The sequence below is a fragment of the Equus caballus genome, chromosome 1 (assembly GCF_041296265.1).
Source record: "Equus caballus isolate H_3958 breed thoroughbred chromosome 1, TB-T2T, whole genome shotgun sequence".
Lineage (NCBI taxonomy): Eukaryota > Metazoa > Chordata > Mammalia > Perissodactyla > Equidae > Equus > Equus caballus.
Genome location: NC_091684.1, coordinates 21,594,860 through 21,620,729, shown reverse-complemented (window position 1 = coordinate 21,620,729; position 25,870 = coordinate 21,594,860). Strand labels below are relative to the sequence as shown.

The 25,870-nt window shown below is 34.5% G+C and overlaps 1 protein-coding gene across 2 annotated transcripts in view; it reads left to right on the top strand.

Annotated features, from left to right (window-relative positions):
* SMC3 (structural maintenance of chromosomes 3) overlaps window positions 1–25,618 on the top strand; it is a 34,068-nt gene extending 8,450 nt beyond the window's left edge. Inside the window, exons 5-29 of one of the 2 annotated variants that reach the window (XM_070265535.1) lie at window positions 1,306–1,377; window positions 1,760–1,839; window positions 2,119–2,208; window positions 3,581–3,698; window positions 5,375–5,550; window positions 6,054–6,134; window positions 6,370–6,534; window positions 6,834–6,955; window positions 8,436–8,649; window positions 11,277–11,380; window positions 11,564–11,663; window positions 12,285–12,445; window positions 12,798–12,939; window positions 14,502–14,652; window positions 16,551–16,703; window positions 18,122–18,273; window positions 19,603–19,761; window positions 20,378–20,485; window positions 20,974–21,082; window positions 21,626–21,873; window positions 21,959–22,171; window positions 22,522–22,713; window positions 22,865–23,042; window positions 23,698–23,804; window positions 24,708–25,618. In XM_070265535.1, coding sequence (XP_070121636.1) covers window positions 3,590–3,698; window positions 5,375–5,550; window positions 6,054–6,134; window positions 6,370–6,534; window positions 6,834–6,955; window positions 8,436–8,649; window positions 11,277–11,380; window positions 11,564–11,663; window positions 12,285–12,445; window positions 12,798–12,939; window positions 14,502–14,652; window positions 16,551–16,703; window positions 18,122–18,273; window positions 19,603–19,761; window positions 20,378–20,485; window positions 20,974–21,082; window positions 21,626–21,873; window positions 21,959–22,171; window positions 22,522–22,713; window positions 22,865–23,042; window positions 23,698–23,804; window positions 24,708–24,779 — 3,216 coding nt within the window. In that variant the 5' untranslated portion in view covers window positions 1,306–1,377; window positions 1,760–1,839; window positions 2,119–2,208; window positions 3,581–3,589 and the 3' untranslated portion in view covers window positions 24,780–25,618. 2 annotated transcript variants of the gene reach the window in all.
* The last annotated feature ends 252 nt before the right edge of the window (window positions 25,619–25,870 follow it).

The following is a 25,870-nucleotide window of genomic DNA, read 5'->3' as shown; positions in this document are numbered from 1 at the left end:
AGAATCATTTGTTCAAGTTTCAGATCCTTTGTGAACATCACGATCAGTCTCTTAAGCGAGTTTTTCTGCTGTGAAATTTAGCCTACTATATTTAATGCAGAATTAAAGGCCTAATTTTTACATAATGATAAGAAAATTGTAGGATTTGCCTAAAGATGGATATATCTTCCATATAAATTCTTTATTAAGGGTATGGTCTGATAAGGGTCTGGAAGCAAGTTTGTCGAGGAGAAATAAGAGTTTGAGATTGAGGGTTAGGAATTTTGAGACTCAGAACCACAAGTTAATTGGGAGCATTGAAAAGCAACCATTGCAAATTAACAACATACAAGTTGTTATTTTTAGCCATATTTGTACTTAAATGGTAACATTTTCTAATGAGAGGTGGTATATTTATAGTAATGAAAATTGTTAGAATTTTTCATTAGATAATTATGAATAATGAACCAAAGTAATTTTAAGATAAAAATTATAAAAGACAATTATAAAATGGTATAGTTTATCTTTCTGGTTTGAATATGCTTATAATTAATTTTAAGACCAGAAAGCAAGATTCTCAATGTATCTCAACAGTCTCATACTTAGGAAGTTTTTTTTTAACCATTACCTTTTTTTCCATTCTTAATTTGCAATTTTTAGCCAAGTAATCAAGACTGATTCCCTACAGAAAAATCGCTTTTTAGGTTTCTGAGGTGGGCATTAAAAAAATAACCTCTTTAGGCATCATTTTTTGTTGTATTGAACCATTACATAATAACAGTTTCCAGAATCTGGAAAGTATCTGGACTTGGTATGTAATTGGTTAGGTCATAAATTGGTCCACATATGACACATGTTAAATGTGTTTTCATAGCAGATTTAAAACTACATAGAATGTCTCAAATGTTTAAAAAAAAAAAACCAGAGTTCCAGTAATTATAAGATGATTTGTTAAGGTTCCTTTCCAGCATTAAGATGAGTTTATAAGAGAAAAGCGTCAAAGTGTTTTAGGTATTAGTAAATAGGTAGAATTAGGTGGCTATGTTTCTTGTGCTCTAGTAAAGTGGTCTTCAGAGCAAGACTTGAGTATGTCTAACTCTGATGTCTCTTGCATAATTCTCATTTTTTAATTCAGAATCAAAAGCTGTTTGGCTAAGAAGTATTATCCTAATCCATGTCTTTGCTGTTTTGGCAAAAAAGATATGTATTAGTCTGATTAATGTTTTTGTTTATTGAGTCAGGCTTCTTACCATGCCCAAAACTTTAACATTATTTAAAGAATATGAAAATAGCACTTAAATGACATTTATTTTTCTCATGTTTTAGGAGGGTACTGGTCCTCGTGTTATTTCTGCTTTTGTGGAGATTATTTTTGACAATTCGGACAACCGGTTGCCAGTGAGTAACTGCTTTTTCTTTTCCATAATAATGTTGAGAATTTTATTGATGCAGCTGATTTTTTTCATGCTTTGAAACATTTATTTATAGCTGTAGTTAAGCTTTTATAATTTAATTTGTGCTTAAAATAACTACAGTTTACATAGTAATTTTGTCTTAAAATTATAATGAACTTTCTGGTAAACAAATGGGGATGTGCAAGCTGTTATAAAAAAATGTCTTTGTCATAAGAATTGAGTATTCATAGCATATCATTCATAGCATAATGAGATAATTGAAATTTCAAAATAGTTGTTATGGTTAAGGACTCTAAAATGACCTCATTAAAAAGTTTTCCACTTTTACTATGAAATTAACTTTGGGCTTTTCCATTTTTTCTTAGATCGATAAAGAGGAAGTTTCACTTCGAAGAGTTATTGGTGCCAAAAAGGATCAGTATTTCTTAGACAAGAAAATGGTCACGTAAGCATTTTTCTTTATGTTTATAATTTCTTTACAAAAGGGTGAAAGTGTTCTTTTACTTGCCTCAAATGTGACGCATATTTGTCTCTTGTTCAACAAACCAGTACTTACATCATAAACATAAGAATCAGAAGATTCTCTGAGGCTGATACAACAGGTGGTTTAATGACTGTTCTGCACTCTCTCATGCTCCTTAACCCAGGAGTTAGTCTCTTCATTTTTTTGCTTATTTGTTGGATTGTTACTTACCTGAAAAAAATTTTCCGTCTTTATTAACAGGAAAAATGATGTGATGAATCTCCTTGAAAGTGCTGGTTTTTCTCGAAGCAATCCTTATTATATTGTTAAACAAGGAAAGGTAAAAAAATTGTATGTCGCTTTTTTATAGAATTTGTTTTTTGAGTATATTCACTTGAATGATGAGTTTGATTTAATGATTCTAGTAGTTAAGTTGAAGCGAAAATGGACCTTTTTGCCTTGGTTTGTTTTTTGTGGAAGTTAGTGTTACCTTTTATATGGCCATCAAGTACAAAATAGAGGCGTCACGTAATGGGATAGAGGTGTTTCCTCAGAGGTGTTTAAAATGGCTCTTGTTTTGTTGGTGACCTGTATCACTTACTAAGGTGCACTGTGCTGGAAGACATTTTTGGTTTGTGAAAGTTACAATGATCACATTTAAGAATAATAGAAATTCTATAAAAATCACATTTGAAAAAATTGCTTGTGAAAATTAATACTCTATAGTAGTCAGTATATCACAATTAAAATGCTAAAAAGGTTTTATTACCGGAAATCTATAATGCTATATATTATTTTCCTTTTTAGAGATTATATTTTTTATAGTTTTTAGTAGCTATATACTTTAGCTGATTATTGTACTGTTTCCTTATGTACTTTAAACTAGGTCTGATGTAACTTTTTTTCTTACAGTGTACCCTGCAGTGTCCTAATAGTTTTCAGTAGTGTTTTTTTGGCCTGGGGGAAAATTCTTTAAAAATGTCACTTATTTTGTATTGGAGGCTTTTTTTAGATATGTGTTGTAAAGTGAGCACGCAGAAGAAGCCATTAGGAAGAGTATGGCATTTCACTATTAGGAAATGAGGTACCAGAAGAACAGTCTTTTGAAAAGACTGTCTTTATAAGAGAGAAATTACTTTAAAAGGGGACTGATTTGAAAAAGCGGTCATCTGGGTCTTCCCTCCATACATACAGTATAGGCCCCCTCATTTCAGTTTCTGCTCATATGTCATTTCATATAAGCCATTCATGACTACCTCATCTAAAAGAGCATTGCCTTCACCCCAGTCCTATATGCTTTATTTTTGTCTATTTTTAAAGCTTGCTACTTTGTTTATACTTTTAACAGTATCATAGATTTTAAAAAAATGTAAGATGATAGTTTCCTTTTGTAAAACTACCTTGTTTTTTTAGAATGTACTTCATCTTTATACCTTATCATATTACCTAAGAAAAAATGGTGGTGGGATATTCTTTCTTCATTTGTAATTTCGAGAATCTTATTCATAAATTAGATTTATGAACCTATCAATTCTTTTTGGATTTTCATTTGGTAAATTTCATTTAAGTAAAGGAGATAGCAGGTATCTAGGTATATATACTAACAAATTACAATAGCGAACTCATACTCTATGTAAAACTTAGCAGGTGAATACTCTTTCAAGGTAAAGTTCTTAAAGAGCAGTCTGTAACTGTGTAATAATTATTTTTCTAAAATTTTTAGATCAACCAGATGGCAACAGCACCAGATTCTCAGAGACTAAAGCTATTAAGAGAAGTGGCTGGTACTAGAGTATATGATGAACGAAAAGAAGAAAGCATCTCTTTAATGAAAGAAACAGGTAAAATAAATGTGAGATTCTACCTTAGTTCTTTTTGTTGTGAACTTTTTATTGTGTTAAGATAGTTGAAAGGAGTTGTATCTGTTCTCAGGTATATATTGTATGATAATTTGCCTGTGTACTGAAAGGAGAGAAAATTAGTTTGAGGCAGTTTAAGGTTTGAGATTTCCAATAATTTCTCTCTTTGAATAAAGAATTGCTACTGTGAGATAATAGTGCCTTTGTAGGTCGTCTGCTTTGTGCCTCTGACATCCTCGTCATTGTTAGTGAGGATAACAAATTTGGATGCATTCCTCAAAAAAAAGTTACAGGAGTGTCAGTTGGCGTTAGATTTTAAGTTGTTCTGGAGCAAGTAAATGTAAAACTTTGAGCTTGGAATATTCATTAGTACATTTATTATGGAAACCCTACTTTGCGTTTCAAGTGCTTTGTCCTGTCATGACTTAGAGTCAGACAGTCCTGTGTTCAAAATCTGACTAATAATTAACTGACATTGTGACTTTAGACTTTTATCTCTCTAGCCCAAAGCTTCCCCATTAGTAAATTCCTATTTCATAGCTTGTGGTGGTGGATAGAGGAGGAGCAAAGTAGCGCCATGATTGGAATATAGTAGGTATTCAATATATGGCAGCTACGGATAATGCTATTATGAAAATTGAGAATCAGTGACACTAATGATAGTAGGTTTTTTTTTTTTAGTTCTTTTTGTTGTTGTTGAGGAAGATTCACCCTGAGCTAACATCTGTGCCAATCTTCCTCTATTTCGTATGTGAGTTGCCACCACAGCATGGCTGCCACTGAGTGGTATGGGTTTGCTCCCAGGAACAAAACCTGGACCAGTGAAGTGGAGAACGCCAAACTTAACCACTGGGCCATGGGGCCAGCCCCAGGTTTTTGTTTTTTAATATTGTGGGAAGGCACACTGGCTTTTAAAGGAAGCTTAAACTGAGGCCTTTACCACGTGTAATATGAGATTCAGTGTCACCATGTGTAAGTTTGTTTTCTGATGCTTTTCATAATAAAGCATCTTAATTGCCATTTTAGTATCTTAGATTTGGTTACCACATAATATTAAATAATGCTATAGTTCTTTTTTAAAGATTTTATTTTTCCTTTTTCTCCCCAAAGCCCCCCGCTACATAGTTGTATATTTTTTTTAGTTATGGGTCCTTCTAGTTGTGGCATGTGGGATGCTGCCTCAGCATGGCCTGATGAGAGATGCTTTGTCTGCACCCAGGATCTGACTGGTGAAACCCTGGGCCGCCGAAGCAGAGTGCGCGAACTTAACCACTCGGCCATGTGGCCGGCCCCTTAAAGGACTTTCTTTTTTTTTTGAGGAAGATTAGCCCTGAGCTAACATCTGCTGCCAACCTTCCTCTTTTTGCTGAGGAATATTGGCCCTGAGCTAACATCCATGCCCATCTTCCTCTACTTTGTATGTGGGATGCCTGCCACAGCATGGCTTGACAAGCAGTGCGTGGGTCCGCACCTGGAATCCAAACCAGTGAACTCTGGGCCACCAAAGCAGAATGTGCGAACTTAACTGCTGCGCCACTGGGTGGGCCCAATAATGCTATAGTTCTTAAGATTAAGTTTAACTCACGGTATATTTGAGAAATGATGTTATTACATAAAAATTTTATTCAACTCCTTCACCCCTCCCATTTTTTTTCAAGAGGGCAAACGGGAAAAGATCAATGAGTTGTTAAAATACATTGAAGAGAGATTACATACCTTGGAGGAAGAAAAGGAAGAACTAGCTCAGTATCAGAAGTGGGATAAAATGAGACGAGCCCTGGAATATACCATTTACAATCAGGAACTTAACGAGACTCGTGCTAAACTTGATGAGGTAAAATATCTGCCTTTGCCACTTAAATTCAGATTAATTTTATTTTTATTAATATGTTAAACTCATGTTATGCTTTCACTTTTCAATGACTTTTAAATAGAAACTTAACCATTTTTAAACGTAATGAGTTTATTAGTCAGCAAATTTGTTCTTTCAGTTTACTCCAAGGAAAATGAGACTGATGTGGTCCTTGCTGTCATCATATCTGAAATATAATCAGGTGGTGGTGTCAGGCAGACCAGGATGAGGGGATGCCACCTTGAAAGCTTTTTTCCTTGGCTTTTTAAAATGTTATTTGTAATTAATATTGCTGATACTTTGTATAAAAATTTGTTTTAGGTATACTTAAAACTAAAGGAGTATTCTGTTTAAAGAAAACCAATAAAATTTTTAAGTGAATGATTACTTTTTATTTTGTCAGATATTAAAAAACTTTACTAGTCATGAAATGTTAAACAAATACAGAATGAGTTAGAAATCATAGCTTGGTTTTTTCCCCCCAGCTTTCTGCTAAGCGAGAGACTAGTGGAGAAAAATCCAGACAATTAAGAGATGCCCAGCAGGATGCAAGAGATAAAATGGAGGTAAGATTATAAACTAGGCTTAGGTTAACTCATAGTTTTTGACCACAGTAAACTCTTTTGTACAGAATTACAGAATAGTAACTTCAAGCCAGTGTCACTGGAATTGAGTATTGGAAAGACAGTAATACTGAAAGTGTAAATGAAAGAAAAGGAAGGGACAGAACTAGTGGTGTCACAATTCTGCTGTTATACTTTTAGTTGCCTGACTCGTTTCTGTTGGATATGTTTTGAATAGGATATTGAGCGCCAAGTTAGAGAACTGAAAACAAAAATTTCAGCCATGAAAGAAGAAAAGGAGCAGCTCAGTGCTGAAAGACAAGAACAGATTAAGCAGAGGACTAAATTGGAGCTTAAAGCCAAGGATTTACAAGATGAACTGGCAGGCAATAGTGAACAGAGGGTAAGTTAAATGTTGAAAATAAAAGACGTAAACGTTGAGTTGAGTAGAAACTGCAGAAAATAGGCCTTTCTGTGACAGGGTGCATGCTTGAATTTTTGTAAAAGATTTGGCATGTTAAAATAATTTGTACTTGGGTGGCAACTCAGTAATATCTCTATTTCTTACATTTAAAAATTAGTTGTGTATTGCAGGATCATTTCATGAATTTTTTTCATGAGGAAACATTTTATGCTGGACGTATAAATAAAGCAAAAATTTTTAAGTAGATTACATTTTTATTTATCTTGCTTTATTTACAGAAACGCTTATTGAAAGAAAGGCAAAAGCTGCTTGAAAAAATAGAGGAAAAGCAGAAAGAATTGGCAGAAACGGAACCTAAATTCAACAGTGTAAAAGAAAAAGAAGAGCGAGGAATTGCTAGGTCTGGGATTTTTTTCACCAACGCTTTTAACTTTCTACTTAATTCTTCTTTCGAACCTAAATAGTTACGGGTTAAGAGGGCACAGTAATTAAGGACAAAATTTAAATACCTGTTTGAATGTAATAGCCAATGTTAAACAACTACTGTTGGCCACGCGTTATTGTCTACATGTTTTCTACTCATCAGCCATAGGATGTGCACGTTATACCCACTTTAAATACAACATACTTGAGGCTCTGAGAGGTTAAATAATTTGTTTGTGATAACATAGCTACATATTATTGGGCTTTTGAAAACCACGTTTGTTCTTTTACCCAAATGACATCTTACTGTATGTATCATTCTGCCACTTTCTTTTTTCTACTCAGTGCTATTTTAATATCTAGACATTTTCGTCTTTATCTGTAGATTGGATTTGCTGTTTGCTGAATTCACCATTTAGTGTGTTAGCATGTTTTTATGCCACTTATGTTTGTTTTCATGAGTTGCCTGTTTATATACTTTGCCCCCCCCGCCTTTTTTTTTTTTTTGGTGAGGAAGATTTGCCATGAGCTAACATTGGTTGCCAATCTTCCTCTTTTTTTTTTTTGCTTGAGGAGGATTAGCCCTGAGCTGACATCCATGCCAGTCTTCCTCCACTTTGTATGTGGGATGCCTCTACAGCATGGCTCATGAGTGGAGTAGGTCTGCACCCAGGATCTGAACCAGGCCACTGAAGCAGAGTGTGCAGAACTTTAAGCACTCAGCCACGGGCCAGCCCCTGCCCATTTTTTTTTAAATTTATTTTATTACTGTTTTATAGGATTGTTTTATGTAACTTGGGCACTTGTATTTGTTCTACATGCTGTAAATGTTTTCTGCCTTTCTCTTTCTTGCCTTTTAACCTTTATAATGTCTTTTATTGTAAGGAGTTGAAAATGTTTATATAGTTAAATAAAGTTGGAACATTTTCGAAAATTTCTGAGATGGGGTACTAGAACTGTCTCTAGATTTACTGGCTAACCCAGACCTGGAGTGAAGACATTGTCTGCCTGAAATCCTTAGGGTATGGACTATTTTACCTGACTTTAACTGTGATTTCTAAGTTAAATTAATATTCTGTAGATCCAGTCCAGGGAGCTCTATATCAGTTGCTTTGTTTATTTAATTCTTTTTTTATGGAATTTAAAAAATAGCTATTGTTGGGCCGACCCAGTGGCTCAGCCATTAAGTGCGCACGTTCCGTTTTGGCAGCCCAGGGTTCGCAGGTTTGGATCCCGCGTGCAGACATGGCACCGCTTGACAAGCCATGCTGTGGCAGGTGTCCCATGTATAAAGTAGAGGAAGATGGGTACAGATGTTAGCTCAGGGCTAATCTTCCTCAAAAGGAAAAAAACATTAAAACAATAGCTATTGTCTCTGTGTACTCTTGACATAGTGATTGCAGTTAAACTTGATTATTTCCTGTTCTTTTCAATCCATTCTCTTCTGTCTTGTGTAGATTGGCTCAAGCTACCCAGGAAAGAACGGATCTTTATGCAAAGCAGGGGCGAGGAAGCCAGTTTACATCAAAAGAAGAAAGGGATAAGTGGATTAAAAAGGAACTCAAGTCTTTAGATCAGGCGATTAATGACAAGAAAAGACAAATTGCTGCTATACATAAAGATTTGGAGGACACTGAGGCAAATAAAGAGAAAAATCTGGAGCAGTATAATGTAAGAACTTTTATAGCTGCTTTCTGGAAATCTTTCAGAAGAGATAAACATGTACAATTTTACCTATTTCTTTAAATTTTATTTTAAAAAGTTTTACATGCTAATCTTATATACAAGTACTTATTTTGAAAAGACCGGCACAATTTAATATTATATATATGGTAGTTCTCTTTTTTAAAGAATGATTTTTTTCCATATCAGTGAGTGTCTATATAGATTGAGTATATTTTAAAATATATTTTTATGACTTGGTAGAATGTACCTGAACTACCCCTAATTTTAACATGATATATGAGTCTAAAACAACTTTATAGTAACTTATTTAAAAATTTTTCTATTTTATATTCTAGTGTAATTTTCTCAATTTAATAACTTACTACAGCATATTTTTTTTTTTTTTAAGATTTTATTATTTCCTTTTTCTCCCCAAAGCCCCCCGGTACGTAGTTGTATATTCTTCGTTGTGGGTCCTTCTAGTTGTGGTATGTGGGACGCTGCCTCAGCGTGGTTTGATGAGCAGTGCCATGTCCGCGCCCAGGATTCGAACCAACAAAACACTGGGCCGCCTGCAGCGGAGCGCGCAAACTTAACCACTCGGCCACGGGGCCAGCCCCTGCAGCATGTATTTTGTTGGTTGAAGTGGTGGTGATTTTATAACATTTTCTAAATGAATTAAACATTATTTACTATGCATGTTTAGCTAGCATTTCCTTAAAAATTGAAGTAGAAGATAAATCATCACTTCCAGAGTAAGAAAGATCTTACGTGTAAAATGAGAAACGGGGAGAAATGCTGTCTTAAGTGGTATGTGTGGCTGTATATAGGTGATTAGGGCATGAAAGAAGTGATGAGAAGGGAGTGTATAGGACAGTTGTAGAGTGAAGAAGGTATATATGTACATACACAGAGGAACCCTCTTACCCCTTGAGATCTGTACCAGTTGGTGATTGGTTGGTTTATCAAAAAAAAATCACTAAAAGCATAAAATTTTTATGTACGTATATGTGTATATTTATATTTTTTTTTACATGTAATATTTGTGTTTACACACACGTAAGCATACAGATATTTGTATATATCTTAAATACAGTTACATGCCACATAACGATGTTTTGGTGATGATGGATTGCATATACGACTGTGGTCCCATAAGATTAGTACCATATAGCGTAGGTGTGTAATAGGCTGTGCCATCTAGGTTTGTGTAAGTATGCACTATGATGTTCGCACAGTGACAGAAGCACCTAGTGGCACGTTTCTCAGAACCTATCCCTGTTGTTAAGCAAAGCATGACTATATTGTATTTTAAACAGATAAATGTATATTCTTGTGCCAATCTTTTTTTTAAGACTTTATTTTTTAGATCAGTTTTGGGTTCATAGCAAAATTGAGAGGAAGGTACGGAGATTTCCCATATACCCTCTACCCCCACACATGCATAGCTTCCCCCATTAATAATGTCCCCCACCACAGTGTGTACTAATCTTTTGATGGAGAGCCCAAGATCTTTCTTTTGAATGTAAGTAGTGATTGGAGTTCTCAGGGGACTTTCTCATTAGCCACACATGTAAATACAGTTCTCCTTAAAGTTGGATGAGAACAGAATTCAGGATTCAATCTAGGATCATGTATTACATTTAGTTGTCATGTTTCTGTTATTCCTTTATTGGACCAGTTCCTCAGTCTTTCCTTGATTTTTTGTGACTTGACATTTTGGATTACTATATTTTGTTATAAAGTACATATATATTAATATATATATTTACATATTACATACTATGTAATTATTTCTCCCTAGTCTTTTAGAGTTGATTTGCCCATTTATTTAATTCACTTTTTAGTGACTCACCTTTGAGTGGGTCCAAAACTAAATCATGTTTTTAAAAAAAACTCTTTCCTTTGTACTCATATTCTCAGTTTATTTAATATTTAATGTAAACACACACACACAACCAAAGCAAAAAACAGAAACATAGTGAGGAGCAAACACAACCAACTCTAACCATAAATGCAACTGGTAGGAAAAGTGACCAGGCGTAATAGACAGCAGCCTACTGGCGTTGAGAGTCCAGTGTACTTTGGGCTTTGGTCAGGATATTTTATGGAAGGAGTAGAAAACAGTAGTTGATCCAGTAGTCAGTTATTTGGATATTGGTTAGTATAGTTTCAGCTTTGTGATTCTATAAAATTCTAGAGTATGTGTTACAGAAGGAAGGTTTAGATCATTAATGAACAAGTTATTTTCATTTTAGCAATATTTTCTAGAGTATTCATTTTATGGTTTATGTTTCCTGAAGACACGCTCTTTCATCTAAAGACAGTTTTTTAAAAATGAAGTTGAATTTTTTAATAGCTTCATTGAGGTATAATTTACATATAATAAATTGCACAAACAAATTGTATCAGTTTGATAACTTTTGACATATGTATACAACTTTGAAATCGTCACCATAATTAAGATAAGGAACCTATTTATCACCTCAAAATGTTTCCTATACTCCTTGGTAATTCCTGCTTCCCTCCCCACGTCCCCCTCTTCATCCCCTGGCAGCAACTGTTCTGTTTTCTGTCACTGAATTAGTTGGCATGAAATCAGTTTTAAATTTGAATTATTTGTATTTCCATAGAAACTGGATCAGGATCTTAATGAAGTCAAAGCTCGAGTAGAAGAACTGGACAGAAAATACTACGAAGTAAAAAATAAGAAAGATGAATTACAAAGTGAAAGAAAGTTAGTACAGACTAAAATATGCCTTAATTTTTTTGACTAATGCTAGTTATTGGTTGGTAAATGGTCTTTAAGTTATAAATTAACTATTGAAGTTTGATTTCAGTATATTACTCTAAATCGTATACTGTTGTTGCATCTTCTTAATGCTTTAAAATTAAAGACAGTCTAATTTTTATTGATCAGTTACTTGTGGAGAGAGGAGAATGCAGAACAGCAAGCACTTGCTGCTAAAAGAGAAGATCTTGAAAAGAAACAGCAACTTCTTAGAGCAGCAACAGGAAAGGTGGGCAGGTTCTTTTCATTACCTCAGTTTACGTGAGTCAATTATTACACAAGTTTGTTAGTTGTCAAGCTGTAAGGCATTTGGTTCCAGGTTACACCTAAGGAAGTAGGGTACAAATCACTTGTCCCATAAGTGAAACAATGGGTATTGTCTGAGCAGCCTTCCTACTATCCATGCTATTAATGATAGCACTATTGAATTTTCTTTTGTTTTTTTCTTTTGACCAAGGAAGATTAGCCCTGAACTAGCATCTCTGCCAGTCTTCCTCTACTTTATATGTGGGTTGCTGCCATAGCATGGCTGACGAGTGGTGTAGGTCCATGCCCAGGATCTGAACCCATGAACCTGGGCCACCAAAGCAAAGCACACCAAACTTAACCACTAGGCCACAGGGGTAGCCCCATGACTTTTAGATGAAGAGCCTGTTTTTAATGCTAGTGTCATACAACAGAGCCCACGATAGAAAGTGTTGCATGTAGTTGGCATATTTCAAGGTTGTTGGGGAGGGTGTTTAATCTCTGGTATATTTTTTAATGTATAGAGTAATGGGTTAATTTCTTACCAGCAGGAGTGCCATTAGCAATGTTATTTTAATACTTTTCACTTCTCACAATTTAACAGGCCATTTTAAATGGAATAGATAGCATAAACAAAGTGCTGGACCACTTTCGTCGTAAAGGAATAAATCAGCATGTTCAAAATGGCTATCATGGCATCGTGATGAATAACTTTGAATGTGAGCCTGCTTTTTACACATGTGTGGAAGTCACTGCTGGAAACAGGTGAGATTTTTTGCTTGATATTTTGAGTTTTTAAAGGAAAGGGAATAAGAATAACCTAAGAAACAGCTTTTTGTAGTTTTAGTACAATGTATTTCCCCTTACTTTCTTTTATCCCAGTTACATATTTCATTTTCTAATTAAAGATATAGATGCTAAGTATTTTTTCCTGATTGTGGAAGCTAAAACTTGACCCATTTGGGGCTTTCCTCTCTCTTCCCCCATTGAATTTTCTAAGTAGTCCCCTGCCCCCAATACAGATTGGGTTGCTCAAAAAAAAAGTGAATTGTTTGCTTAGATGTTTAGGGCACTTTTAAGTCTAGTGATAAAAATGTCTTATTCTGTTTACATGTAGGTTATTTTATCATATTGTTGATTCAGATGAAGTCAGCACGAAGATTTTGATGGAGTTTAATAAAATGAATCTTCCTGGAGAGGTCACTTTTCTGCCTCTTAACAAGTTAGATGTCAGGGATACTGCCTATCCTGAAACCAATGTGAGTTGATGTGTGTTAAGGTCCACTTTTCTTTCAATAAGTTCCTTTTTCTCATGATTACCACATGATAGTAGTGCAAAGGCACTGTACTTTGGGATTCGCTGGTCTGTGAGATAACGTGCATTTCTTCCTATAGAACTAGTGCTGCTGGGTAGGGATGGGAAGGGAGACGGGTCACAGCCAAGACATGAAACAAATTATTGCAAATGTGAAAAGTGTTCAAATACATAAGTGCAGGATACTTTGAGAGTGTATCCAAGGGTGACAAAATTAAGATTAGGTGGTTGGAGAAGAATTTCCTGAGGAAGTATTATTTGAAGTGAATATTTTTAAGTTTACTGAATATACCTTTTAATGGTTTATAAATTAAATAAAAATGTCTAGCAAGGTGATAGACTCTGAAAGCATAATGTTACCTTTGTTACTAACTAATACACTTTTAAATAGATTAAAAATACTCCTCAGACACCGTTCTTCAAAAAATGTGATTGCTCTTCGGTATTTGGCTTCAGAATGTTGATGGGTGGTAGCAACTATTTTACTATCCTCTGAGGTTAAAGTTGAAACCCCTATGAGAATGATCAACGATTTAAATGGAACAGTGAGAATCTTACAAACTCCTTTAAGGATGCAGCTTTTTCTTCTTTTAAATCTATAAATTATCTTTGAAGTTTTGGGGAGGAAAAATTGAGTCACAAATATGGTATGTGAATGAAGCAAGACACAAAAGAATGCCTGAAGTGTGGTTCCCTATACACTACATAGATAAAACTAAATTTAGGTGATAGAACTAGAGAGACGTGCAAAGAAGTGATTATCATAAAAGTTATAATACTTAGTGATCACCTCCAGCAGGTAACCACTGGAGGTGACCACCATGTGATTAGGGAAGGGGCACACTTACGGCTTCTGGGTGTCAGCAGTGTTCTGTTTCTTGTCTTGCGTGGTTGGTTATATTGATGTTCTCTTTGTGATTATTTTAAGCTTAACATATTTATTGCATTTTTCTGTAGGTAGGATATATTTCCTAATTTAAAAATTCTAAAAATCCTGTTCTAACAGTTTAGAAGAGAGAAAAAGGAGAATAATAAATTTTATGTATGTATATAAAATGAAAACATTTATTTAGCCCTTGTATTTGATAGATGCTATCCTAAGTGTTTTGTATATATTAACTCGTCTATTTTTAATAGCTTTCCTGGGAAGATACTGTTGTTATTGCTGTTTTGTAGATGATGTAACAGTTACGTAGAGAAGTTAAGCACCTTGTCCAGAGCGCACATCTGATGAGTGGCAGAACTAGGATTTGAACTTGAGCCATCTGGCTCTGGAGCCACTAAGCTGTTTATCTCACTGTGCTCTACTATTGAAAACCTACATAACCACAGTTTCCAGGATTTTTCAGTAGAATGCTTTTTCTGACTTAGTATAAAAACCAGTAGTTTTGAAATATAAAGGCTTTTGTGTTTATTCGTTTCATAGATATGTAATTCATAATTCTGCTCACATGTTTTAATTAATTGTGTCATCTCTTTGCTTGCTGACAAAATATTCATTTTTAGGATGCTATTCCTATGATAAGTAAATTGAGGTACAATCCCAGATTTGACAAAGCTTTCAAACATGTGTTTGGAAAAACACTTATTTGTCGTAGCATGGAAGTTTCAACCCAGCTGGCCCGTGCTTTCACCATGGACTGCATTACCCTGGAAGGTTTGTAATAGTAATTCTTAGTTTGAACAAATAAGTTCAATTTTAGTTTTAAGAGTATTTGAAAATTAATGTCCAATTATTTCTCACTTTTTAAATAGTTGATTTGTTCAATCAAAGTCCAAACAGGGTCCACACTATATTTAGTTGATGGCTCTTAAGTATAATCATTTGATTTGTAGTAGGAGTTCTTAACCTTTTTTGCACTATGGATTCCTTTGGCTCTTACCCTTTTTCAAAATGTTTTAAATGCATAAAATAGAATACTTTGGATCACAAAATAAACCAATTAGATTGGCGTGGTAATCATAATATTTTTTTCAAATGTGACATAGTAATTATGGTATTCAAACACAAGATTTAGCAGTGGGTCTAATAAGTATCGTAATTTTGAAGAACTGATGGATTTAAACAGTATTTTGAGATTTACAACAAGTGTAATCTGATAGAAAATAGCTCTTATTTCTCTTGGAAACAGTCACAAGTACTGATAGTACTACTGTGGTTCTTGTCTCATTCATTGTAGAAGAAATTGCTAAATGTCATTTTGAGATTAGTATAAAAACAGAGATGTAAATTTTTCCCCCAGCCAAGTCATGTATCTCCTATCTGTAGAATCCAGGGTAAGAACCTCTGGTGTATAGGTTTACCTTACCTGCCCTTATTTTTTGTTTTTTCCCTCTTATTTGTTGATGAAAGAAGGTAACCCACCCCCTAGCTTTAGCTCTATACAGTTTTTTGGTTGTTTTGAACCATTTGAGAATAAGTTGTAAAAATCATGACACTTCATCTCTAAAAGTTAAACATTTCTCTCCTGAGAATAATGATATTCTGCTTTATAACTACAGGTATCATTGTTGTACTGAAGAAATTTAACATTAACTCAATGATAATATCATCTAAAAAGTATTTACGTTCAAGTTTGTCTCAAAATATTTTTCTATCCTGGATCCAATCAAGGATGCATGCAATACCTTCTCTTTAGATTCTTTTAATATAGGACAGTTCCTTCCTTCCCTCCTACCCCCAGGAAATTGACTTTCTTGTAGAATGTCTCGTTTTCTGGGTTTGTCTTATTGCTTCCTATCAGGTTCCCCAACAACTTTTTTTGTGTGTGTGAGGAAGATTGGCCCTGAGCTAACATCTATTGCCAATCTTCCTCTTTTTGCTTGAGAGAGATTGTCACTAAGCTAACATCCATGCCGATCTTCCTCTATTTTATGTGGGATGCTGTCACATCGTGGCTTGAGGAGCGGTGCTAGGTCCACACCCAGGATCCAAACTGGTGAACCCTGGGCTGCTGAAGTGGTGTGTGTGAACTTACCCACTACACCACTGGACCGGCCTGCCCAACAACTTTTTTACCAATGGTTTAGCATCCTTTGCTGACCCTTGCCTGACTCAGTTAATATACCAGCGGTTTCAAAATGGTTATTTTTAAATTCTGTCATTGCTTCTGTGTTTATTAGCTGTCACTCTTCTAGAACGAAAAGTACCCTACTTTCATAATTTTTTTTTTAAGTATCACTGATTCATGGATTCTGTTTTCTTTTTCAATGTGTTACCACATTGCCATTATTATTATTTTTGATGTTCAAATTTTGCCAAATAGGGCCAGTGGGCACTCCAGGCTAGGTCCTGTGTTCTGTTGACATGTCACCATTAGTCTTTAGCACTTCGTTTCTTTCTGGTAGATGTTCAGGCTCACCTAGAAGGTACATTTATAAGATGCAGATTTTAATGTTGGAAAGCAGAAATTTTTCAGAGCAGCTTAAATTCTTTTCTTTTTAATTCACATTAAACAGGTAAAGCCTTTAGGTTAGTTGTTTGATTATAAATCAATTTATCATTAAATAAAGAAGTTATATAGAATTACTACCTTTTTTATGTTTTGTTTATAGGTGACCAAGTTAGTCATCGGGGTGCTCTCACTGGAGGTTATTATGACACAAGGAAGTCTAGACTTGAATTACAGAAAGATGTTAGAAAAGCAGAAGAAGAACTAGGTGAACTGGAAGCAAAGCTCAATGAAAACCTTCGCAGAAATATTGAAAATATCTTTATGTCTTATGCCAATGTGAAGAAACTTGGCTGGAATATATAATCATTTGCGTGTTAGGTGTGTTTTCTCATGTATACAATGGGGAAAAAATTCTGTTTTTCTTTGATTTTTATTTAAACACAGGAACTTGTATTGTTTGTATATTTAACTTCTGAAGATAGGGAAAAAACTAAGACTACTTTAACATTGATGCTTTGCTTAGCTGTTAAATAGCTAGTAGCAGTGAATCTACTTCTGAGAGAAAAGAACCCAAGGAACACTAAAATTTAAGGTTATGGAGGGAACTGAGGAAGATTGGTCAGAGAATTATAGAAGAAAAACTAGGAGAGTGTTTCAAGGAAGAAGCGTGGGAGGCATCAGTAATGCCACATACTGCATAGACGTTAAATAGAAGGGCTGAAAAATGTCCATTAGACTTTACTATCTCGAGATCATTCAGTGCAGGTTTAGTATTAGCAGAGGAAGTGGTTCTCGAAATTCAAGTCTTGGTAACCAATGGTTCTCTCAGTTCTTTCACATATAACTGGTGTTCCGTGAAGAGTGGCTCATTCAGCTCACAGCTGAAACAACTGCATGTGCATTTTCTTAAAACAGCCATGGTACTTTGGTATAAGGCAGAAGTACTTTGTAAGTACTCTGCATTAGGCCACACAATATTAAAAATACGGGTACTTTTAGCATTGAGAATAATCATTTTTAATGCTTTATCAGGATTTTCTTAATTGAAACTGGCTTTTCTTTTTTAATGTGAGTTTATAGCTTCTGTGCCATTAGTGCAAGCAATAGCACACAGAAAAAGGCAGATAAACATCTTAGTTTTGACTTTGCAGGGGCCTGCATGGCACATGGAGAACTGCCCAGATTTGGCAAGATGTTAGTGCAAAGAAAGCATAGAGAAATACTAAGAAAAGGGAGGATATTGACAGCATACACCAACTACTTTCCTGTATTTGATAATCCAGCTAGAAGGAATTATTCTTCCACATTGAGCAAGGCCTCCTCTTGATAACGTAACTCCTTTATATGGTGCTTTAAGCATAATAGATTACACAGTAAATATTTGTTGAATGAAAAGATTTTTAAAATACATAGTATTGTTATATTTCATTTAGCTTTCTTTAGAGTTTCCCAAGAATTTCTTTTTGGTATAGCTATTAGTAAAATAGTATATATGTTATTTTGAGAGAGAGTGGCGGGAGTGAAATGTTTTAAGCTTCTTTCATGATTGAACACACTTAGTGTAGTATTTAATTCAGCATTGTTATGGTTCTTAAATATGAGGTAATAACCTTTATTTAGGGGTGAAGAAAAGGAAGGGACTACAAAATGTTGTGTTTATAAGAACTGAAGAGAATTTAGAACATAGGATGTATTCACAACTTGCAGAGAATTTTCCTTAGCTTTGTATATGGATTAATAATGAAATTGATCAGTTGATGAACCAAATGCAGCAGATAGAGACCCAGCAAAGGAAATTTAAAGCGTCTCGAGATAGCATATTATCAGAAATGAAGATGCTAAAAGAGAAGAGACAGCAGTCAGAGAAAACATTCATGCCCAAGGTTCGTATGTATTCTTTTTGTTTTAATTACATAGAATCAGGATGGACCATATGTTTTATAGGTTATCCTTGGATTTCATATGTTCCATTTTTTATTTTATCTTTTTAAATTTTTAATTTTTTTAAGGTTTGCTTTTTGGTCAGGACAGTTGGCCCTGAGCTAACATCTGTTGCCAGTCCTCTTTTTGTTTTTTCCTCCTCCCCAAAGCCCCGGTACATAGTTATACATCCTAATTGTAAGTCTCTCTAGTTCTTCTATGTGGAGTGCCACCACAGCATGGCTTGATGAGCAGTGCGTAGGTCCGTGCCCAGGATCCGAACCTGAGGCCACTGAAGTGGAGTGCACAAAACTTAACCACTAGGCCATGGGGTCAGCCCCTCCTAGGTTCCATTTTTGTTTAGACCCATACTTTTGAATATCTACATCTGTCTATACCATGCTTATACCTATGGGCACCCAAAGACTCCTTTTGTAAGTTGCATTTAGACTTCCCAACTTCATTGAACAAATAGGTATTTTGAGCTGTGGCGTAGTAGTACTGATGGCCAGTTATTAATTTGTCAGTAACCATTTTTGTCTGTAAAGCACTTCATGGAGTTATTTGAATATTTGATTTAATTTTATCTAGATTGCATTAAAATGAGTAGAGAGCAAACTCCTGATATTACAAGTGATAATACATATTGGTCTCATAAACTTGAAGTAGTGTTGACAAAACTGTTAATTTATTATATCAATAATATTAAAAAACAACAAAGTTTAAAAATCATCCACAGGGCTGGCCCCATGGCCAAGTGGCTAAGTTTGCACACTCTGCCTTGGTGGCCCAGGGTTTCGCCAGTTTGGATCCTGCACGCAGACATGGCACCACTCCTCAAGGCATGCTAAGGCAGTGTCCCACCTAGCACAACCAGAAGGACCTACAACTAGAATATACAACTATGAATTGGGGGGCTTTGGGGAGGAGGAGGAGAAGGAAAAAAAAAGAAGGTTGGCAACAGATGTTAGCTCAGGTGCCAGTCTAAAAATAAAAATAAAAATCCGCAGTTATACCACTCTAATATTCTGGCAACTTTCTTATGAATGTGTTTGAAGATTTTTATGTAATTTGATCATGGATTATGACCTGTTCCCTACACACCCATAGTATTGCATCATGAATATTTTTCTTGTTGCTACATAGTTCTAAGTATCAAATTTAATGGATACTTAATAGTTGAGTTGATATGATTAGTTTACTTTAATATCAAATATAGATTGTTTCCAGTCTTTCATTATAAGTAAGACAGTGACTAATACCTTTATTAATAAATGGGTAATTTTATTTAGCAACGTAGCTTACAAAGTTTGGAGGCAAGTTTGCATGCTATGGAGTCCACCAGAGAATCATTGAAAGCAGAACTGGGAACTGATTTGCTTTCTCAACTTAGTCTGGAAGATCAGAAGAGAGTAGATGCGCTGAATGATGAAATTCGTCAACTTCAGCAGGCAAGTACAATTGACTGAGAAAAATTTTCGTTGATAATTGGCTATTGTGAAAAATGTCTTTTTTGCTATAAAGGAATGCAAAAGAAAGTATTGAAAAAATATAAAAATGAGACTTGGACTTCTAACATCCATAAGAGTAAATGAGGTTTTAATGTTTTTCTAAACCATTCTGGATATGTTAGTATTATACAAGAAATCTTCCTTTTCTTCCATGTTATTTAATGCATGTTTGTCATTAGTAAGATTGAGTTTGTTAGCTTTGCTGTATTTATTGACCAGACCACCTTTACGTATTTAATAATGCTTTAATTAAACATTTCAATAACATCTGATTTTGAATACGGAGATGTAAACAACCCACACGAAGTCCAAGAAATGAAAAGCAGATAAAGAAAGATATTTTTGGCAGCATGCCTTATAAAAAGAAACAGGCACAAAAACTTGGCATTCTGACTAGTTAAGAGAGAAAATGAAGAAAATACAGGGCTTTTTGGAAGGAGATAAAACTCCATCACTGTTTATTTGATCACCGTCAAGAGGACAGCAGATTAACAGCATTCCTTTATGTGAAATGTGCATGCATATGTAGACAAATAATTTCCTTTTCTTCTTCTAGGAAAACAGACAGTTGCTGAATGAAAGAATTAAATTAGAAGGTATTATTACTCGAGTAGAGACTTACCTGAATGAGAATTTGAGAAAACGCTTGGACCAAGTAGAACAGGTATGTTCTTTTTTGAGGGTTCCTTGATGACCATAACCTTTTGAAAGTGTTTATATACGGAGGCTCTGATCAAGAGCATAGACTTTGGCGGACAGAAAGACTTGTACTCTGACCACCTGCCCTGGTTTGGAGTTCTGGACTGCCACCTCATGTACAATCTTGGGCAAGTCATTTAATATTTCTAAGCCGCAGTTTCCTCCTGTATAAAATAAGCATAAAGTAATACCTGTTTTGTATGATTTTCTTGGCACATTCTAGGTACTCAGTAAACGTTAGTTATTAATATTTCCTCAACAGTAGATGCTGAGAAATTTTCTGGTAATTGCATGATACTTTAAATATTTGCAATTATATGAAGTATATCTTTTGGTTTTCTTGAATGTTTATTCAGATATAACAGCTACAGAAACTGTTGGCAGTCATAACATTTTGAAACTAACAAAATTCGTATTTGTGGTTTAATGCTCATAAGTTCTTTTGTGTTGCAGGAACTTAATGAACTGAGAGAGACAGAAGGAGGTACTGTTCTCACAGCTACAACCTCAGAACTTGAAGCCATCAATAAAAGAGTAAAAGATACAATGGCACGATCAGAAGGTAAATTTTTGTGTAGTAATAATTTTTTTGGCATTTTGTTCAATTTAGCTTATTCATTTTATAACATTGTTTACTACAAAATCAATATCCGAAAGCATGTACTAATGATTTTGTGTGTTTTTCATCATCATAAATAATTTATTGTGAATGGAGTTCAGTGGATTGATTATAAATATTAACCTTTGTTTTTTTGAAATGTTTTTGACAATTTTATGAGCGATCATAAATTTTTTTGTCAACAAAAGTATGAAATAGCTGAATCAAGTCTCTTATCTAGTTGCTGAGAAGATTATTATTTTTTTAGTTTTTTATAAACATAAACGCTAAATAATAAACTATATACTTGAGTGACTCATGTGTACTCCTAATTTTGTCCTGAATTAAAATGTTTCATGAATTTTCACCATAAATTTAAACATTGGGAAAATCCAAAAATTATTTTGATAGATCTGACCATTAAAAAAAATCTTTGGTTAAATAACACTCTAGCTTTAAAATGGATATTGTGGCCTAATTTAGGTTCCCCCCCCCCCCCCATTTTAGATTTGGACAATTCCATTGATAAAACAGAAGCTGGAATTAAGGAGCTTCAGAAGAGTATGGAGCGCTGGAAAAATATGGAAAAAGAACACATGGATGCTATAAATCATGATACGAAAGAGCTAGAAAAGATGACAAATCGACAGGGCATGCTACTGAAAAAGAAAGAAGAGTGTATGAAGAAAATTCGAGAACTTGGATCACTTCCCCAGGAAGCATTTGAAAAATACCAGACGCTGAGTCTCAAGCAGGTAAATCTTGTTGGTTTTAAATTTGAAATCTCATTGCAAATTTCCCTGTATGTGAATTTATTTATACATTTTCTTCTCTCTATAGTTATTTCGAAAACTTGAACAGTGTAACACAGAGTTGAAGAAGTACAGCCATGTTAACAAAAAGGCTTTAGATCAGTTTGTAAATTTCTCTGAGCAGAAAGAGAAGTTAATAAAGCGACAAGAAGAGTTGGATAGGGGTTACAAATCAATCATGGAACTGATGAATGTACTTGAACTTAGAAAATATGAAGCTATTCAGTTGACTTTCAAACAGGTATGTTTTATTTGTAGCTAATCCACAACAAGACAAAAGCGTCAGCTATTATACAGTTTATTACTCAGTCTGCAAAGATTTTAAAGCTTTTTTTCCACTGATAGTTGGCTCTAATACATGTGAACAAATCCAGCATGTAGTTTGTTAACATAGTAACTAGAATGTTTTATACAGCTCCTAAAAGGATCCAGTCTGATACTCTTGTTCTTACAAGATTAAAAAATACTTTGGATTGCTTTTAAATGTTTGTCATTGTGTTAAGGAATAATATGTATAATTTTACCTAAGCAAAATTTATATTCCAGTTGATACGAACTTATTTATTTATTCATTCATTCATTTATTTCAAGGTATCCAAGAACTTCAGTGAAGTATTCCAGAAGTTGGTACCTGGTGGCAAAGCTACATTGGTGATGAAGAAGGGAGATGTGGAGGGCAGTCAGTCTCAGGATGAAGGAGAAGGGAGTGGTGAAAGTGAGCGGGGTTCTGGGTCACAAAGCAGTGTCCCATCAGTTGACCAGTTCACTGGAGTTGGAATTAGGGTAAAACACCTTTCGTTCAATTTTCCCCAGAGTATTACCATAGTAGGATTTATAGAATATTTTGCAAATCTAAATTGGTACACTTTATGCAATTTAAGAGGTGATGGTGATTCTACCCCTTTAGGATATAACTCATTAAATGTTTTCGTAGGTGTCATTTACAGGAAAACAAGGTGAAATGAGAGAAATGCAACAGCTTTCAGGTGGACAGAAATCTTTGGTAGCTCTTGCTCTGATTTTTGCCATTCAGAAATGTGACCCAGCTCCTTTTTACTTGTTTGATGAGATTGATCAGGCTCTGGATGCCCAGCACAGAAAGGCTGTGTCAGGTACAGTTTGGTTTCCTACTTACCAATGAGAACTTAAAAAGGATAGCTTCCCTCTTTTATAGTGATTTCTTCTTGCCTGAGATACTTGGGGGGGACTAGACAGAATATGTATTCAGTAAATAAAATAATTTTTTAACCAAGTTTTAAAAATTTTAATATTAGACTACTTTTACAAAGTTTAGTTCTGTGAGAAATTAAAAACTCTTTGAATCAATTGAAGAATCCTACTCCAGTTAAACTTTTGTGCAAAGTTTCTCATTTTAAAACTTTTTCTCAGTGTTTGAGTAGCCTCTGTCATAAACAGTATTGATTCTATGTTTCTTTAGAACGTACATCTGATCTTTAGTAAGTTCAAAAGATCTTTGGGAGAGTGAGTAGCAGGGGAAGGTGGTTTTTGTTCTTTGCGTGAGAAAACTTATTTTGCTCTGACATTATTTCTAAGGCTGTGTTAGAAGTTGCTGCTTCTTCATATTCTGTACCTTATGCTATTGGGGTTGCAGATATATCCTTAATTTAATAAATCAAGTTGGTAATTTTTGCAGATGTATGCGTGAAAAATGAGTCATAGGCAGTTTTGAATTTTAGGTAAAAGTTGCTTTTTAAATTTCCTTTTTCTGAGAAAAAGATTTTATTAAATTACTATTTCTTTTTACAGATATGATTATGGAACTTGCTGTACATGCTCAATTTATTACAACTACTTTTAGGCCTGAACTGCTTGAGTCAGCTGACAAATTTTATGGTGTAAAGTTCAGAAATAAGGTAATTTTTTTTTTACATGAAATTTAAGTTCATATAGTATTTCATTCATTGTATTTGTTGGATTATTGTTTTATGTTACGTAAGTCACGAAAGAAAACCTAGAAAGTTGTTGCTTATCTCATGATGATGTCTTTATAAAAGAAAACCTTTTCCTTCAAATGCCTATGAAGTTTAGCAGTTCTTTCCTAGAATTCATTGCATTGATTTTATTGAATTAATTAATTTTTTTGAGGAAGATTAGCCCTGAGCTAACATCTGCTGCCAATCCTCCTCTTTTTTGGCTGAGGAGGCCTGGCCCTGAGCTAACATCCGTGCCCATCTTCCTCTGCTTTCTATGTGGGATGCCTACCACAGCATGGTGTGCCAAGTGGTGCCGTGTCTGCACCCGGGATCTGAACTCGCAAAGCCCGAGCTGCCAAAGCAGAACGTGCGCACTTAACTGCTGTGCTACTGGGTCGGCCCCACATTGGTTTTATTTTCACTGCCATTGAGAGACAATAACTTCCTAGCTAGGTTTTTCAGTATGTAGTCTAAGCAGTTACATACATTTATTTATATTTGGCTGGACCACACAGCTCTTCCTAGTATTTTCAGCCTTAAGATTCTTTGAAATAGCAAAATAATAAAAACTGAACAAAAATATGGTTCAAATATTTAGACATAAGTACTTATCTGTGTCTTCAGAGCTTTAAAATGCAGAATATTTTTATATTTTCTAAACTCACGCATTGAACAAGCACCATTAATAAGTGAAGGTTTTATCAGTGTTTTAGAATCATTTGCTTTGGTATGTAAAATTTATAGGTGATAGGCAGTATATTGTAAATATTACCCTAGAGAGTGGGAACACTGATACATTTCTTTAAGATTTAACAAACTTTGTTTTTAACATTTATTCTTTAGGTTAGTCATATTGATGTGATCACAGCAGAGATGGCCAAAGACTTTGTAGAAGATGATACCACTCATGGTTAATCGGAAAATATTGCCCACTGGTTTGGAAGATGTGTATAGTAATATGATTCTCATACCCAGGAACTGTAAATTTAAACCTAAATACCTGTTCATTATTAATAGTTTTCAGACGTAGAGCATACGTAGTCCTTTTATATTTCTGTCATTGTATTTTATAAGGTACTCAGTAATGTTACATTTCTACTTATAGTTTAAGAATTTTATTTTCCACACAACTTTTTGTAAAGTGTCCTGCTCCTATTTTAAATCTTTTGAAACATGCTAAATATTCTTTCCTAATTATTTTATCAATTATATTGCCTCTTTTTTTATAGCTTCAATTAAATAATTGGTTTTATGACTAATTTAGTGTTTTATGTGGCTTTTCATTTATAGTTATATGATTAGAAACAAATTTTTATTAAATATCTACTTTTTATTTTGCCTAAGCAAAGGTCTGCCTACACCTTAAAGATTTTTAAAATGTGGTTTCATATTTTGTTGAATTATGTCAGTGGTTCCCAGTCCTGGCTCTATACTTAAATCCATGGGGGAGCTTTGAAAAATGTAACACTGCTGGAGTCTTTCCCTAGACCAACTGAATCAAAATCTTTAGGGGTGGGGTCCTTGTCATTGCTAGTTCTAAAGTTCCTCCAGGTGATTCTGACCCTTAGTGAGGATTAGACCCCCTTTTAAACTCAATATAACAAGCCTTTCAAAGTTATTTTTAATTAAAATGGAAGTCAATTTAATGAATTTGGGAAGGTAGTTTTAAGAGTAACTGAGAACACTAAAGCCAAAAAATTGAGCCATAAAATTTCCTTGTTTTTCTGGATAAGTAAATAAGTTTGGAAAACTTTGTTACTGAAACATCGTTTTTTTCCCCTCAGATGAGTTCTTTGTTTTTTATTTGTTTATTAGGTTTTTTAAATTGCTTGAAGATATAATTCATATACCATAAAGTCCACCTGTTAAAATTTTGCAATTCAGTCCTTTTTAGTATATTCACAGAATTGTGCAGCTATCTCTATAATCTAATTTTAGAACATTTTCATTACCCAAAAAAGAAACCCTGTACCTATTAGCAGTCATTCTACATCTCCCATTTCCCT